General features: G+C 45.0%; 1 protein-coding gene across 1 annotated transcript in view; it reads left to right on the top strand.

Annotated features, from left to right (window-relative positions):
* The window catches only part of SMO (smoothened, frizzled class receptor), a 65,044-nt gene that overhangs the window by 9,692 nt on the left and 39,283 nt on the right, over positions 1–16,069 (top strand). Inside the window, exons 3-7 of the mRNA XM_078782676.1 lie at positions 8,621–8,911; positions 9,646–9,857; positions 11,675–11,881; positions 12,011–12,183; positions 12,271–12,490. Of these exons, the coding sequence (XP_078638802.1) occupies positions 8,621–8,911; positions 9,646–9,857; positions 11,675–11,881; positions 12,011–12,183; positions 12,271–12,490 (1,103 nt within the window). The remainder of the gene's footprint in view (positions 1–8,620; positions 8,912–9,645; positions 9,858–11,674; positions 11,882–12,010; positions 12,184–12,270; positions 12,491–16,069) is intronic.

Here is a 16,069-nt window from a genome sequence, read left to right as displayed (position 1 = left end):
GGAAGGATGACAGGCTGAGTCAACCCCCCTGGCATTAATTCGGCGATCGACCGAGATTCGAACCCAGGATCCTAAGCCGGCACCCTAGCCGCTAGCCCAACACCAGAAATGGTGTCATGAACACAATTTATTTACGCACAAGCACAAAAGCAAGACGGGCCGATTTCCGATTCCGACGGGCGAGACGGGCCGATTTCCGATTCCGACGGGCCGATTTGGAGCAAGAAAAAGAACGAGACGGGAGAAAAAGGAGAGAAACGAGACGGGGAAAGCCGATTGGAGAGGAGTGTGAGGCGTGATTGGAGAGGAGTGTGAGGCACGATTGGAGAGGAGTGATTGGAGGGGAGTGTGAGGCACGATTGGAGAGGAGTGTGAGGCACGATTGGAGAGGAGTGTGAGGCGCGATTGGAGAGGAGTGTGAGGCGCGATTGGAGAGGAGTGTGAGGCGCGATTGGAGAGGCGTGTGAAGGATTGCAGAGGAGAGGAGTGTGAGGGATTGGAGAGGTGAGGGATTGGAAAGGAGAGGGATGTGAGGGTTTGGAGAGGAGAGGAGTGCTAGGTGGAGAGAGGAGAGTGTCAGGTGGAGACAGGAGAGTGTCAGGTGGAGACAGGAGAGTGTCAGGTGGAGAGGAGTGAGGGGTCACATATTATGTGAAATAAATAAATTGTGTTCATCACACCATTTCTGGATCTGATGACTTGCCAGTAACCATTTTGTAAAAATGAATGTGCAACATCTAACTCAATATGTCGAAATGTCACACACATCCATGCCCGTGGGATTCCCACGGGTGACCCCGCTAGTCTATATTATAATAGCCGTAGATGATTCTGTCTGTCTGTCTATCTGTTGGGTGTCTGTCCGGGGTGTGGCTTACTCGGTTTGCAGAGTAGCTCCACCCATAGCTCCACCCATTCTGGGAGTGGCTATAAACAAATATCCACCATTTTATTAACTCGCATAGCTTTGAGTCCTGTTTTGTAGGCCCGTGGTGTCTTGCTCTCCCCCAGTTTTATTTCAAATCAAATTCGATAAATCATTTCATTTTTCACAGTCGCTAACATAGTTTTAGACTCGGTTGAAAAAAAACGGGAAGAAAATCCGATGAAAGTTGCCGTTTATAGAACGAAATGAATTCTCAAAGGCCTGTAACTTCAAGGCCATTGAGTCTCTCTCACGCCTTTATCTCCAATCTAACTCACCATATGATTTCATTTTTATCGATGGTTTTACTTTTAGACTCGGTGTCAGCAATAATTGAGAACAATCCACACACGCGGGAAAATGCAGAGATATATTTTTTAAAATCGCGTCATGGTGTATCATACACCGCCCAACATGACACCGCCGGCAATGTGTCGATATATATTAAAAATTCGCTTTTGCTTTTCCGTTATGATATATTACTATTTCGTTTGATGATAGTCGTCACAAAAACGTCAACAATGATGCCGACATATATTTCTTCGTTTTTATTTCATTCAACATATTAGCCGGAAGTAAAATATGTTTCAGGAAATTACCGAGAGATATTTCTTCGTTTTTTTTATTAGTTATGTGCGCATACACTTTAAATAGGTTTATTTGAAATCTTTAATTTTCCACAAACATTCCACACACGCGGGAAAATGCAGAGATATATTTTTTAAAATCGCGTCATGGTGTATCATACACCGCCCAACATGACACCGACGGCAATGTGTCGATATCTATTTTAAATTCGATATATCATTTCATTTTTCACAGTCGCTAACATAGTTTTAGACTCGGTTGAAAAAAAACGAGAAGAAAATCCGATGAAAGTTGCCGTTTATAGAACGAAATGAATTCTCAAATGCCTGTAACTTCAAGGCCATTGAGTCTCTCTCACGCCTTTATCTCCAATATAACTCACCATATGATTTCATTTTTATCGATGGTTTTAGAGTCGGTGTCAGCAATAATTGAGAACATTCCACACACGCGGGAAAATGCAGATATATTTTTTAAAATCGCGTCATGGTGTATCATACACCGCCTTACATGACACCGACGGCAACGTGTCGATACATATTAAAAATTCGATATATCATTTCATTTTTCACAGTCGCTAACATAGTTTTCGACTCGGTTGAAAAAAAACGGGAAGGAAATCCAATGAAAGTTGCCGTTTATAGAACGAAATGAATTCTCAAACGCCTGTAACTTCAACTTCAAGGCCATTGAGTCTCTCTCACGCCTTTATCTCCAATCTAACTCACCATATGATTTCATTTTTATCGATGGTTTTGGACTCGGTGTCAGCAATAATTTAGAACATTCCACACACGCGGGAAAATGCAGAGATATATTTTTAAAAATCGCGTCATGGTGTATCATACACCGCCCAACATGACACCGACGGCAACGTGTCGATATATATTAAAAATTCGCTTTTGCTTTTCCGTTAAGATATATTACTTTTTCGTTTGATGACAGTCGTCACAAAAACGTCAACAATGATGCCGACATATATTTCTTCGTTTTTATTTAATTCAACATTATTAGCCGGAAGTAAAATATGTTTCAGGAAATTACCGAGAGATATTTCTTCGTTTTTTAAAATTAGTTATGTGCGCATACACTTTAAATAGGTTTATTTGAAATCTTTAATTTTCCACAATATAATTTACTTGCCATTTATCATTTGATGATTACGAGACAAATTCCTCTTGAGGATCGTGACAATTCATGCGCTGCGTGGAAACTTCTATTTCCAAAATGAATGAGACGATCGATGAAGAACGCAGACTTGAACAGGATGCAGCAAGAAAACGAATGAGACGGGCGAACGAGTCCATCGACGAACGTCAATGCAAACTTGCGGGGTCACCCGTGGGAATCCCACGGGCATGGATGTGTGTGACATTTCGACATATTGAGTTAGATGCTGCACATTCATTTTTACAAAATGGTTACTGGCAAGTCATCAGATCCAGAAATGGTGTAAAACCACCGTTTAGAGGCCATTTTTCCCCGCAAAGCGGGGGTTGGCCTTTTCGGGGACCGTGGTAGTTGTTGTTTTTTTGTCCCCTTTTTGAAGCAATGTTTTACGGCCGGATGCCCTTCCTGACGCCAACCCTTTTTGCCGCCTTCAACGACAAACAGGGAATTACCAGTGAACTGGTACTCAATTAGCCGACCTCGGAAGGATGACAGGCTGAGTCAACCCCCCTGGCATTAATTCGGCGATCGACCGAGATTCGAACCCAGGATCCTAAGCCGGCACCCTAGCCGCTAGCCCAACACCAGAAATGGTGTCATGAACACAATTTATTTACGCACAAGCACAAAAGCAAGACGGGCCGATTTCCGATTCCGACGGGCGAGACGGGCCGATTTCCGATTACGACGGGCCGATTTGGAGCAAGAAAAAGAACGAGACGGGAGAAAAAGGAGAGAAACGAGACGGGGAAAGCCGATTGGAGAGGCGAGTGAGGCGCGATTGGAGAGGAGTGTGAGGCGCGATTGGAGAGGAGTGTGAGGCACGATTGGAGAGGAGTGTGAGGCGTGATTGGAGAGGAGTGTGAGGCACGATTGGAGCGGAGTGATTGGAGGGGAGTGTGAGGCACGATTGGAGAGGAGTGTGAGGCACGATTGGAGAGGAGTGTGAGGCGCGATTGGAGAGGAGTGTGAGGCGCGATTGGAGAGGAGTGTGAGGCGCGATTGGAGAGGCGTGTGAAGGATTGGAGAGGAGAGGAGTGTGAGGGATTGGAGAGGTGAGGGATTGGAAAGGAGAGGGATGTGAGGGTTTGGAGAGGAGAGGAGTGCTAGGTGGAGAGAGGAGAGTGTCAGGTGGAGACAGGAGAGTGTCAGGTGGAGACAGGAGAGTGTCAGGTGGAGAGGAGTGAGGGGTCACATATTATGTGAAATAAATAAATTGTGTTCATCACACCATTTCTGGATCTGATGACTTGCCAGTAACCATTTTGTAAAAATGAATGTGCAGCATATAACTCAATATGTCGAAATGTCACACACATCCATGCCCGTGGGATTCCCACGGGTGACCCCGCTAGTATATTATAATAGCCGTAGGTGATTCTGTTGGACGTCTGTCCGGAGGTGTGGCTTAGTCGGTTTGCCGAGTAGCTCCACCCATAGCTCCACCCATTCTTGGAGTGGCTTCATGTAAACAAATATCCACCATTTTATTACCTCGAATGGCTTTGAGGCCTGTTTAGTTAGGCCCATGCTGTCTTTCTCTTTCACACAGGTTTATTTCAATTCTAATTCGACATAGCATTTCATTTTTAACAGTCACTAACATAGTGTTAGACTCGGTTGAAAAAAAACGGGAAGAGAATCCCAAGAAAGTTTCCGTTTATAGAACGAAATGAATTCTCAAAGGCCTGTAAACTAAAGCCCATTCATTGAGTCACCCTCACGATTTTATCGAATTCACCATCTGATTTAATTTTTATCGATGGTTTTAGACTTGGTGTCAGAAATAATTGAGAACATTCACGCACACACGGGAAATTGCCGAGATATATTTATAAAAATCGCGCCACAATGAATCGATGATACACGAAAATACACCGCCTAAAATAACATTCGGGGAAAATGTCGACATATTAAAAATTCGCTTTTTCTTTTCCGTTAACATTTATTACTTTTACGTTTTATGAGAGTCGGCACAAAAACGACATATATATCTTCGTTCTTTCTTATTTCATTCAACTGTATTATCCGGAAGTAAAATATGTTTCAGGAAATTACCGAGAGATATTTCTTCGTTTTTATTTCATTAGTTACTAGCAGAAGTACCCAGCGTTGCCGGGCGGGGGAGGGGGGAAGTGCACGTACACTTTAAACATGTATATACATGTGGGATGTGGGATATATACATGTGGGACCTGTGTGTGTGTGTGTGTGTGTGTGTGTGTGTGTGTGTGTGTGTGTGCGCGTGTGCGCGTGTGTATATATATATATATATGTGTGTGTGTGTGTGTGTGTGTGTGTGTGTGTGTGTGTGTGTATATATGTATGTTTGTGTGTGTGTACATGTGTGTATGTGTATATATATGTATGTGTGTGGGTGTACATGTGTGTGGGTGTACATGTGTGTACGTGTGTGTGTGTGTATGCATGTATATGTGTGTATGTGTATGCATGTGTGTGTGTGTGCGTGTGTATATATATGTGTGTGTGTGTGTGTGTGTGTGTGTGTGTGTGTGTGTGTGTGTGTGTGTGTGTGTGTGTGTGTGTGTGTGTGTGTGTGTGTGTGTGTGTGTGTGTGTATATATGTGTGTATGTGTATATATGTGTGTGTCTGTATGTGTATATATGTGTGTCTGTATGTGTATATATATGTGTGTGCATGTGTGTGGGTGTACATGTGTGTGGGTGTACATGTGTGTGGGTGTACATGTGTGTACGTGTGTGTGTGTGTATGCATGTATATGTGTGTATGTGTATGCATGTGTGTGTGTGTGTGTGTGTATATGTGTATGTGTCTGTGTGTGTATATGTGTATGTGTGTGTATACATATGTGTATATGTGTGTATGTGTATATGCATGTCGGTGTACATGTGTGTGTACGTGTGCGTGCGTGTGTGTGTATATATGTGTGTATGTGTGTCGGTGTACGTGTGTGTGTGTGTGTGTGTGTGTGTTTGTGTGGGTGTGTGAATAAGAGAGAGACCGAATTGTGAGATACAGAAATGAAAAAACGAGGTGTGTGTGTGTGTTATTGTGAAACCATGTGCAGGTGCAGCATCTAACTCAATATGTCGAAATGTCACACACGTCCATGCCCGTGGGATTCCCACGGGTGACCCCACTAGTGAATTTATATTCTCTAATATAATTGTTGCATAGATCACACTCAATAAATTTCAAACTGATCAGACCAAGCGTTGTCCCTCTCAACCTGTAAATGCAAGACTAAAGCTGGAGTACCGGTTTTTAAAAATGAACAAGAATTTAACATGTTTTAAAGAAAAGTGGGTTTTTAATGATGCCATATGCACACTTGATGATGATGATTTGATAATAACTTTTCCTTGAGACCATTCTATTGTGTTTTGTTTTCTTTGTGACTGAACATAACTGATTTTTTGTACTCTTGTAATAAAAGGAAGAAACAGAAAAAAAAAATTATGACGTAATAATTATGGCATCAATGACGTCATCGTTAACAACACCTATTTCCCATGTGGAGTTCTTTACAATGAGCCATATTTAATTTAAATTTTTTTCATGGAGCGGTTTTGGAGATAGAGGTGCAACGTTTTTCGGTTTTTCTAATATGGCAATATGGCACCTGTACCACGTGACATATGACGTCATAATTATCATTTAAATATTCTACAGGAGGAGGCGCTCCTATGGTGAAAATTTCATGTCAATCGGACCAAGAATTGCAGAGAAAAAAAATTCATACTGATCAAATCAAGCGTTGTACTTGTTTGTCGAATTATGACGTCATAATTAAGGCACCGATGACATTAAACTGTCTTATTCCCCAAGGGGAGTACTTCACAATGAGCCTCGTTTAAACTTTTTCCATTGAGTGGTTTGGGAGATATAGATGTGCAACGTTTTTCCAATATGGCGTCCGTACCACGTGACCTATGACGTCATAAGCATGAATAAAAAATTTATACAGGCGGAAGCGCTCCTATGGTAAAATTTTGTGTCAATCGGACCAACAGTTGCCGAGAAAATGAATTTTAAAAATGCAGACACGGCACATATGGCACACGTACCCAACCGAATGCGAAACCCCGATTTCGCTTCGCGAGCACAGGGTAACTATAACGGCACTCAGGAGAGCTTACATACTGTACATGTATGTACGCCGAACTCGGACAGTGGACCTGGTTGGCCATATCACTCAATGGTGAAGAATCACTAAATAACTCTCATATCCGAATCCATATTCAGATCTTCACCAAAATCGAATTTTATTGTCCTTGTCACACACACCAAGTTTCGTCCGAATCCGTCCACAACTTTTTGAGATATTTTGTTCACAAACAAACAGACAAACAAGAAGACGTCATGCGGAGCACAATACTTGCAAAATCCGCCCACCCCCCCCCCCCCTAAAGTTTTCCATTGATACAGCAAATTGTCCATTTCATGAAGATTAAAATTTACAATCTTGATCAAAGCTCGGGTCAACAGGATGAAAAGTGACGATTTTTCAGATGAAAAATGATGATTTTGGAACGTTGACCCTGAGTTGACCTTTGACCTTTTGACCTCAAAAATAGATGGTGGTTGAATTCAGTGACCATATATATAAATCCTCTTAGAAGTTCAAGTCAATCAAATGAAAATTGGTGATTTTAGAAATTTGGCCTATGTTGACCTTTTGGTCTGTGTTTACCTAAAATATAATACGTGGTTGAATTCAGTGACGATATATGCAAGTCCTCTTCAAATTTCAAGTCAATTGGATGAAAATTGAGGATTTTAGAAATTTGGCCTATGTTGACCTTTTGGCCTATGTTGACCTCAAGTATACTTGGTGGTTGAATTCAGTGACCAGATATGCAAGTCCTCTTCAAATTTCAAGTCAATCAGATGAAAATTGAGGATTTTAGAAATGTGGCCCATGTTGACCTTTTGGCCTATGTTGACCTCAAATATACTTGGTGGTTGAATTCAGTGACCAGATATGCAAGTCCTCTTCAAATTTCAAGTCAATTGGATGAAAATTGAGGATTTTAGAAATTTGGCCTATGTTTACCTTTTGGCCTATGTTGACCTCAAAAATACTTGGTGGGTGAATTCAGTGAGCAGACATGCAAATGCTGTTCAATTTTCAAGTCAATCGGATGAAAATTGAGGATTTTAGAAATTTGGCCTATGTTGACCTTTTGGCCTATGTTGACCTTTTGGCCTATGTTGACCTCAAAAATACCAGGTGGGTGAATTCAGCGAGCAGACATGCAAATGCTGTTCAATTTTCAAGTCAATCGGATGAAAATTGAGGATTTTAGAAATTTGGTCTATGTTGACCTTTTGGCCTATGTTGACCTCAAAAATACTTGGTGGTTGAATTCAGTGACCAGATATGCAAGTCCTCTTCAAATTTCAAGTCGATTGGATGAAAATTGAGGATTTTAGAAATTTGGCCTATGTTGACCTTTTGGCATATGTTGACCTCAGGAATACATGGTGGTTGAATTCAGTGACCAGATATGCAAGTCCTCTTGAAATTTCAAGTCAATTGGATGAAAATTGAGGATTTTAGAAATTTGGCCGAAGTTGGTGACCTTTGGGCTATGTTGACCTTTTGACCTATTGACCCCAAAAACAATAGGCTTCTTGCTTTTGACCAACTCTACCATTTGGTGAAGTTTCGTGAAGAACGGTTAAAAGTTGTGACCTGTGGGCCGGTGACAAACAAACAGACAGACAGACAGACAGACAGAGACAAACAGACAGACCGAACCACAAACACAACCGACCAATATACTTGAAAAATCTTCGATTTTGCAAGTAACACAGACAAACAGGGGTGAAAACATAACCTCCATCCACATTTGGTGACGGAGGAAATGCAATGTGCATTTGTTCAATTATTCCCCCTCCCCCTTCGCTGCCCCCTCCCCCCCCCCCACACTGCCATCTTGTTTTTCCAGCTATCGTCTGCCCTCCCTGGGCAGCGCTGCCCGCCGTGGCCCTCACAGTTTGCTGCTTGTTGTTGGGAGTTTGTGCCGGGGCTCGAGGGGCAGCTCGAGATGGGCCGCGGGGTCGTGAAGGGTCTCGTTTCCCTCCGCCGGCTCCCGGACCTTGTGCTCGGGAAGCCGAGTGCCACCAGCTGCAGGAGACCACATGCTTGGGTGCCACACTCCCTTACACCACCACGTCACTCGTTCTGTCCGATGCACACTCGCAGGATAATGCGCTCGCCGAACTCGGACAGTGGACAGGTAACAACAGGATAAGAACAACCACCTGCGTCCTTGTACTGTACATGCATGTATGTACATGTGCATGTACTGTACATGTATGTATGAGCATACTGCACACGTATGTACTGTACACGTACGCACATGTACTGTACATGCATGTATGCACATTGTACATGTACTGTACATGCATGTATATACATGTACTGTACATGCATGCATGTAATGTACTGTACATGAACTTGTACTGTACATGCATGCATGTACAGGTGCGTGTACTGTACATGTATGTACTTGTACTGTACATGTATGTACATGTACTTGTACTGTACATGTATGTACAAGTACTGGTACTGTACATGTATGTACAAGTACTGGTACTGTACATGTATGTACATGTACTTGTACTGTACATGTATGTACATGTACTTGTACTGTACATGTATGTACATGTACTTGTACTGTACATGTATGTATGTACATGTACTGTACATGTATGTACGTACATGTAATTGTACTGTACATGTATGGACGTACATGTACTTGTACTGTACATGCAGGGACATGCATGTACTTGTACTGTACATGTATGTACTTGTACTGTACATGTATGTAGGTACATGTACTTGTGCTGTACATGCATGTATGTATATGCACTTGTACTGTACATGCATGTATGTATATGTACTTGTCCTGTACTGAATGTGACACTGAATGTGACACAAGTATATGTTCTTGTTCCCTTCTGCATTAAGGGCTGCGCGGTTGGCCGCGGTGCTGGGTCGTGCTGGCCCCTCTCCTCTGTGCAGTGTACCTACCAGCTTGCGGAGATGGTCGGGTGGCACTACCAAGCCACGCGACGTGCCAGGCTGCCCGGCAGGCCTGCGAGCCTTTGGTTGAGCTTGGTGGTGGCCCAGGTGCTTGGCCCAAGTCTCTCGACTGCGACGGCTTTCCATCGGATTGCACGGTGGGCCTGGGATAGGAATTGGTGACCGTTGGTTGAGCACACCGGGAATATTTTTTTCTCTGCTTGCATCCACAGCACACCGGGAATGCGTGCAGTCGTCCTCTGCGAGCGTTGAACCTAAATTCGATTAGAAGTTCATTCCCCTGGAATTTGTTGCGGGCGCCGATGCACAATGGCCTACTCGGCCACCACCAATCATCGCCAGCAGACGTGGCACCCAGTTTAGCGTCCTATTGATGGGACGTTGATGCAATTCCCTGCCCGCAAAAGCACCAATCCGACAGTTTATGTAATCAGGTCGGGATTCAAACCCAAACCAGACAGCTCAAAGGCCTCTGCCTCCTGCCGGACAACTTATGGAGTGAAGACGCCAAGGAATGAGCAAACCGGTGCATGATCATATAGGCCATCGCTGTTTATTGTATGCTTTAGCGAGCATTTAAAAACTTCCAATTAGTTTATTTCAATTTTGACCTCAGCCCAAGCAGACCTATGGATGGTATTTTTTTTTTTTTGTATACAAGATCGAGGCTCGTGTAAGAGACAAACATAAATCACAAAAAGATAAACTGACACATAAAACATGATAAAGGGAGAGGGAGACAAGATGGAAAGCAGGGACATCGGGAGATCTGTGGGAGGGAGAGGGCTTGGGGGGAGGAGGCATGGGAAAGGCGGGGGGAGGTTGGGAGAGGTAAAAAACGCATGGACACTGCTCGGACTTCCAGTAAAGAAGTCGGAATTTCAGAAACGTGGATCTGGGGTGAATTAACGGGGGTAGAAAAGATCAAGGTTTTGGATGGGGGAAGATAAGAGATGGTGGTGGACAGCTTTTTTAAAGACCTGGAGGGAGGAGAGTGATTGAAGAGAGTGAGGGAGTTTGTTCCAGAGGCGGGAGTAAAGAGGAATGAAAGAGTGAAGGTGAATAGAGAGTCTTGAGTTTGGTAGTTTCACCAAAGAGGGTTGCTGGCAGATCTTGTGCGACCTGTAGAAATATTTGGGGGACGGAGCACAGATAGAGCTGGGGGAACTAGGCCGGAGAAGATTCGGTAGAAGACGGAAAGACCACCAACCTGCCTGCGGTGAGTAAGTGAAAGGCCCTCAGAGTTAGCTTCATCGCGGGAGATTCCAATGATTCTGAAAGCTTTGGTTTCAACAGCGTGAAGCCGAGCTAGGTGTGAGGCAGGAGCATCAGCCCAGAGGGGAGAGCAGTACTCCATTGAGCTCCGGATGAAAGCCTTGTATGTGGTGAGGAGCTCAGGTGTGCCAAGGAAGGACTTCGCATGATGGAGGATGCCCAGTCGGCGACTGGCTTTGGAGGCCAGCTTGGAAATGTGGTTTTCCCAGGAAAGATCATGGCAGATAGTGAGACCCAGATAGGTATTATTGATTACATCAAAACATCAAACAAAAGTACGTAATTACGAGAGTTTTTATGTCTAGGCAGTTTTGTCTTATTGTATCTTTATAGCCTTACACTTTCTCTTTTGGGCTGCGTACCTGAGATCTCTTTCAAGGAGCTTCAACGCAGGAGGCAATTTAGGCTCATCAAGCTTGTGCAATGGTTGTCAACCTATTGTTGCTCGTATGATCCATCCTTTTAAAATGCAGAACGCCAAGCAAGGAAGCAGGAAGTAGCATCTTTAAAGTCATTAGTATGACTCAGCCAGGGCTTGAAACGCAGACCTCCCAGATTCAGAGAGGATTTACCAGTTACGCCACAGAGTCTGGTAAAATGAGAGCATGGTTAAGAAGGAATAATTAACTCCTTCTCTCAACACAACAGATTATCCTGTTCCTTTCCCCTGTGGTTCCAGCAGCCACTGCCACTGCGGTTTAACATCTCAGAGAACTGTGTGGCACCACTGATTCTATCTGAGGATGCGCGCACCTGGCTGGGTGGTGTACCTGGCTGTGCCGAGCCATGTACACCCCCGCTATTTTTCGATCATGAGCTCCTGACCGCACAAGCGTTCCTCGCCACTGCTGCTACCCTAGCCTTGTTGTCCACCTTGTTTGCACTGGTGAGCTCACAAACATGCCCACATTTGTGATGTATTTTGTCAAAGTCACAGTATATCCCAAGCTTCGTCACTGCCCAGCTACAGGCTCAACTTGAAGGAAGTTGGAGAAATCTTTATTTCCACTCGCAGGCGACATTTGCTGTGGATTGGCGTCGTTCGCGCCGCCAGCCGGCCGTGTTCCTTTTCTACATCAACGCATGTTGTGCTGGGGCCTCCGCTTGCTGGCTTACACAGTTTGCACATGGTGCCAGGCAGGACATCGTATGCCAGCCGGACGGCACAAGCCGCATCGGAGAGCCCAAGTAGGTCAAAATGTTTTGCTTCACATTTGATCGCAATGCAAGACTATTTGTGATCCTGACGACTTACACACTTGTGTGTCCACACAGTAGCCGCCAAGCTCCCTCGTGCATACTGGTGTTTGTCGGGGTCTACTTCAGCCTGTTGGCCGCGGCTGCGTGGCTGGTGCTTCTTGCTCGTGGATGGCTCGCCGCATGCTCGGCACTGGGTCGGCCACGGCCCGCGCCTCGCTACCAGCTGGCCCAACATCATCTACTTGCGTGGTCCTTGCCTTTTGCTTTGACGGTGGCGGCCTTGGCCTCTGCTCAGGTGACCCAATAACCTTGCAAGGGAGTGCTGTTTGGATTCTGCTGATTGGATGAATATATTTTAGGCTCGGTGATTGGCTGACACCAGTGCCATAGATCTTTGGACGGAAGTAGCTCTGAGTTGATTCCGACATCCTTTTTTAAATTTTTACAGATAATTGTCGCAATTGTGTATTATATGTTTCAAAGATTGCAGCACACCTTCCAATATCTTGAAATATAACTTACTAGCAGAAGTACCCGGCATTGCCGGGCGGGGGAGGAGGAGGGGAGGGGGAAGAGGAGGGGAGGGGAATGGGGGGGAGGGGGGAGGGGGGAGGGAGAAGGGGGGGGGAGGAGGAGGGGAGGGGGAAGAGGAGGGGAGGGGAACAGGGGGGAGGGAGAGGGGGAAGGGGGGAGGGGGGGAGGGGAGGGCGTGGGGGTGCCCGGGGGAAGAAGGGCCCCTCCCCCCTCCCCCCCTTCCCCCTCCCCCCCCCCTCCTCTTCCCCCTCGCCTCCTCCTCCCCCTTAACACCAGGGGGGTTGACTCAGCCTGTCATCCTACCGAGGTCGGCAAATTGAGTACCAGTTCACTGGTAATTCCCTGTGTGCCGCAAGAGGCGCCTAACAGGGTTGGCGGCACGAACCCGGAAGTCGGAACTCATTGTCGTCAAATAAATTTCTCTCATCTCCCCTTCCCGTTCAGGCTGGAGTTCCCCAAGGCAGTGTGCTGGGCCCTGTGCTTTTTCTGGTCTTTATCAATGATCTCTCCGACTCTCTGGAAAATCCTCTGTATCTCTTTGCTGATGACTCCACTCTCTGCCGCTCCATTCCTCTTCCCTCAGATCGGCAGTCTGCAGCCTCCTCACTCTCTGAAGACCTGGACAAAATCACAGACTGGTCAAACATGTGGAACATGTCTTTCAATCCTGACAAATCTCACACTCTTACTATGTCTCTCCGAAAAGATCGACTGGACAACCCTCCCATCTACTTTCTCAACAATCCTCTCCAAGAAGTTCTGTCGCTCAAGCTTTTGGGTCTCACCATCTGCCATGATCTTTCTTGGGAAAACCACATTTCCAAGCTGGCCTCCAAAGCCAGTCGCCGACTGGGCATCCTCCGTCGTGCGAAGTCCTTCCTAGGCACACCTGAGCTCCTCACCACATACAAGGCTTTCATCCGCAGCTCAATGGAATACTGTTCTCCCCTATGGGCTGGTGCTCCTGCCTCACACCTGGCTCGGCTTCACGCTGTTGAATCCAAAGCTTTCAGAATCATTGGAATCTCCCGCGATGAAGCTATCTCTGAGGGCCTTTCACTCACTCACCGCAGGCAGGTAGGTGGTCTTTCTGTCTTCTACCGATTCCTCTCCGGCCTTGCTCCCCCAGCTCTCTCTGTGCTCTGTCCCCCAAATATTCCTACAGGTCGCACAAGATCTGCCAGCCACCCTCTGATGGTTAAACTGCCGAAATCTCGGCTCTCTGCTCACCTTCACTCTTTCATTCCTCTTTTCTCCCACCTCTGGAACAAACTCCCACACTCACTTCAATCACACTCCTCCCTCCAGGTCTTCAAAACAGCTGTTCACTACCATCTCTTATCTTCCCCCATCCAAAACCTTGATCTTTTCTACCCCCACTAATTCACCCCAGATCCACCTTGTTTGAAATTCCAACTTCTTTCCTGGAAGTCTTGGCAGTGTCCATATGTTTTATACCTCTCCCACCCCCCCCCTTCCCATGCCTTCCCCCCAAAGCCCTCTCCCTCCCACAGTTCTCTCGATGTCTCCATGTCTCTCGGTCCCTGCTCTCAAATGTTGTGTTTGTGTCCTTCCCCCTCTCTCCCCATCTTGTCTACCGCTCCCGATGTTACTTGTTTTGTGTGTCTGTTTGTCTTTCTGTGTGATTAATGTTCGCTCTTTCACGAGCCTCGATCTTGTATACAAAAAAAATAAATAAAAATAAAAATAAAAATGTAGCATGTATGTTTCACTCTCTGTCACATGCCGTTGGTCCCATGTCAATCGGATGAAGTTGAAAAATTAACATTACGAAGTTTCTCTGGGACGTACTGATTCCGAATAATGAAGTTGAAAAATTAACGTTCCGAAATACGCTAATTACGCTAACAGAAGCGCTGGCGCTGCGAAGCGCTAGAGGGAGCGCTGCCCTCCCTCCCTTCGATTCCCTCCCTCTTCTGCTAGCGCTTCTGCGCTAATACGCTAATTTTAAAACCCGAAGTTTTTTTTTTAATTTAAGGTGTGCTGTAGTTGCTCTGAGACGTACTGATTCCGAATATGCCTTTGGTTTTTCTCTGCGATGAGTAGTTCTCGAGTTATAAGAGGACAAACAAACATACTTTACTGCTTTATATATATAGATGGCTGTTCTTATGCAAGGCCAAAAAGTATTTCTGCCCACCACCTCCCAGACTATTTCAGCAGGATCCTAAGGGGTCCTTGGTCTTGCATGACAAAATTTTGTTTCTCCCTCAAGACTTTCCATTAGAATTCGACATTTAGGAACTGTCCGTAAAGAGGCTTTTATTACCACATCGTTTTGCCCATGTCTTTGGAGGTCTGTTTCATTGCATGCTTCATTGGCCTCATTGGCCACATCATTGGCCTGTTTCATTTTTATTCCCATTGCATGTCTGTTTCTCTGTCTGCCTACAAACATCAGTTTAAGATTGAGAAACAACTTAAGTTCAATTGAGTGTTATATTTTGACCATGAACCGGAAAATGAACCTGTAGTTTAACAGTACTTTGGCTCTGAAATCGACCTGATTGCACATGTGCAGAGAGGAGTGAGATAATATATATATATTTTTTGCTGCCTGCCAAATAGGAAATATTGGTTTTAAGGACATCATAAAGGACAAACAACAGGCATGAAGAACTAATGTAAATGTTAAATAAGGTGTGTAAATGACGCTGCGTCAATGGCGGTAAACTTCTGAAAAAAGTTTTTTTTCTACAACCTTTAAAATCTTTGTTTTATTTCAATTGAATTATATTGTCCTGTCCATAGCCGATGAACACCAGCCTTGGACGAATAGCCGAACCAGCTTTAACTCCGAGGCGTGCCCCGAAGATGACCGTTATTTTTGGCACGCGCGGGAATAAAGGAATTTGAGATGTTGAATTAAACGAAACACACGGGTTTAATCTGAAACACACAACGACCAGACGCGACCGTAAATTAAACAAATAATTTAATGAAAATAAATGCAAGATTAAATAAAGTTGTGGTAAAAACTAATTCCCTACTTTGAGGATCCTCCATCAGACTAAAAAACACACAAGGGGATGATAAAATAAAAGTACAATGTCCTTTTCGTGCCGGTACTTAACTGTAGCCTCAAAATGACACCTTCTTTAGGAGGTTAGTGGTTGTTGAAGCTCGATGCTCAAAGCCTCCCTCGCAGGAAGCTCAAAATGGCAGCAATGCCGCACGTCGAAGGCTCTCGCTATTAAGTCTGTGGAAAGCTCGCGAAGACTGCCTCCTTCCTCCTCCATTGCCTGGACGAGCACAATGCAGACTTCAGCTCCCTGGTGAGTCCAACTCAGTCAGCACCAAGTCGAAAAGATGGCGCCGC

This window comes from Myxine glutinosa, chromosome 7 (assembly GCF_964187855.1).
Source record: "Myxine glutinosa chromosome 7, kmMyxGlut1.1, whole genome shotgun sequence".
Lineage (NCBI taxonomy): Eukaryota > Metazoa > Chordata > Myxini > Myxiniformes > Myxinidae > Myxine > Myxine glutinosa.
The sequence above is the reverse complement of the archived record's forward strand: the minus strand, read 5'-3'. Positions and strand labels throughout refer to the sequence as shown.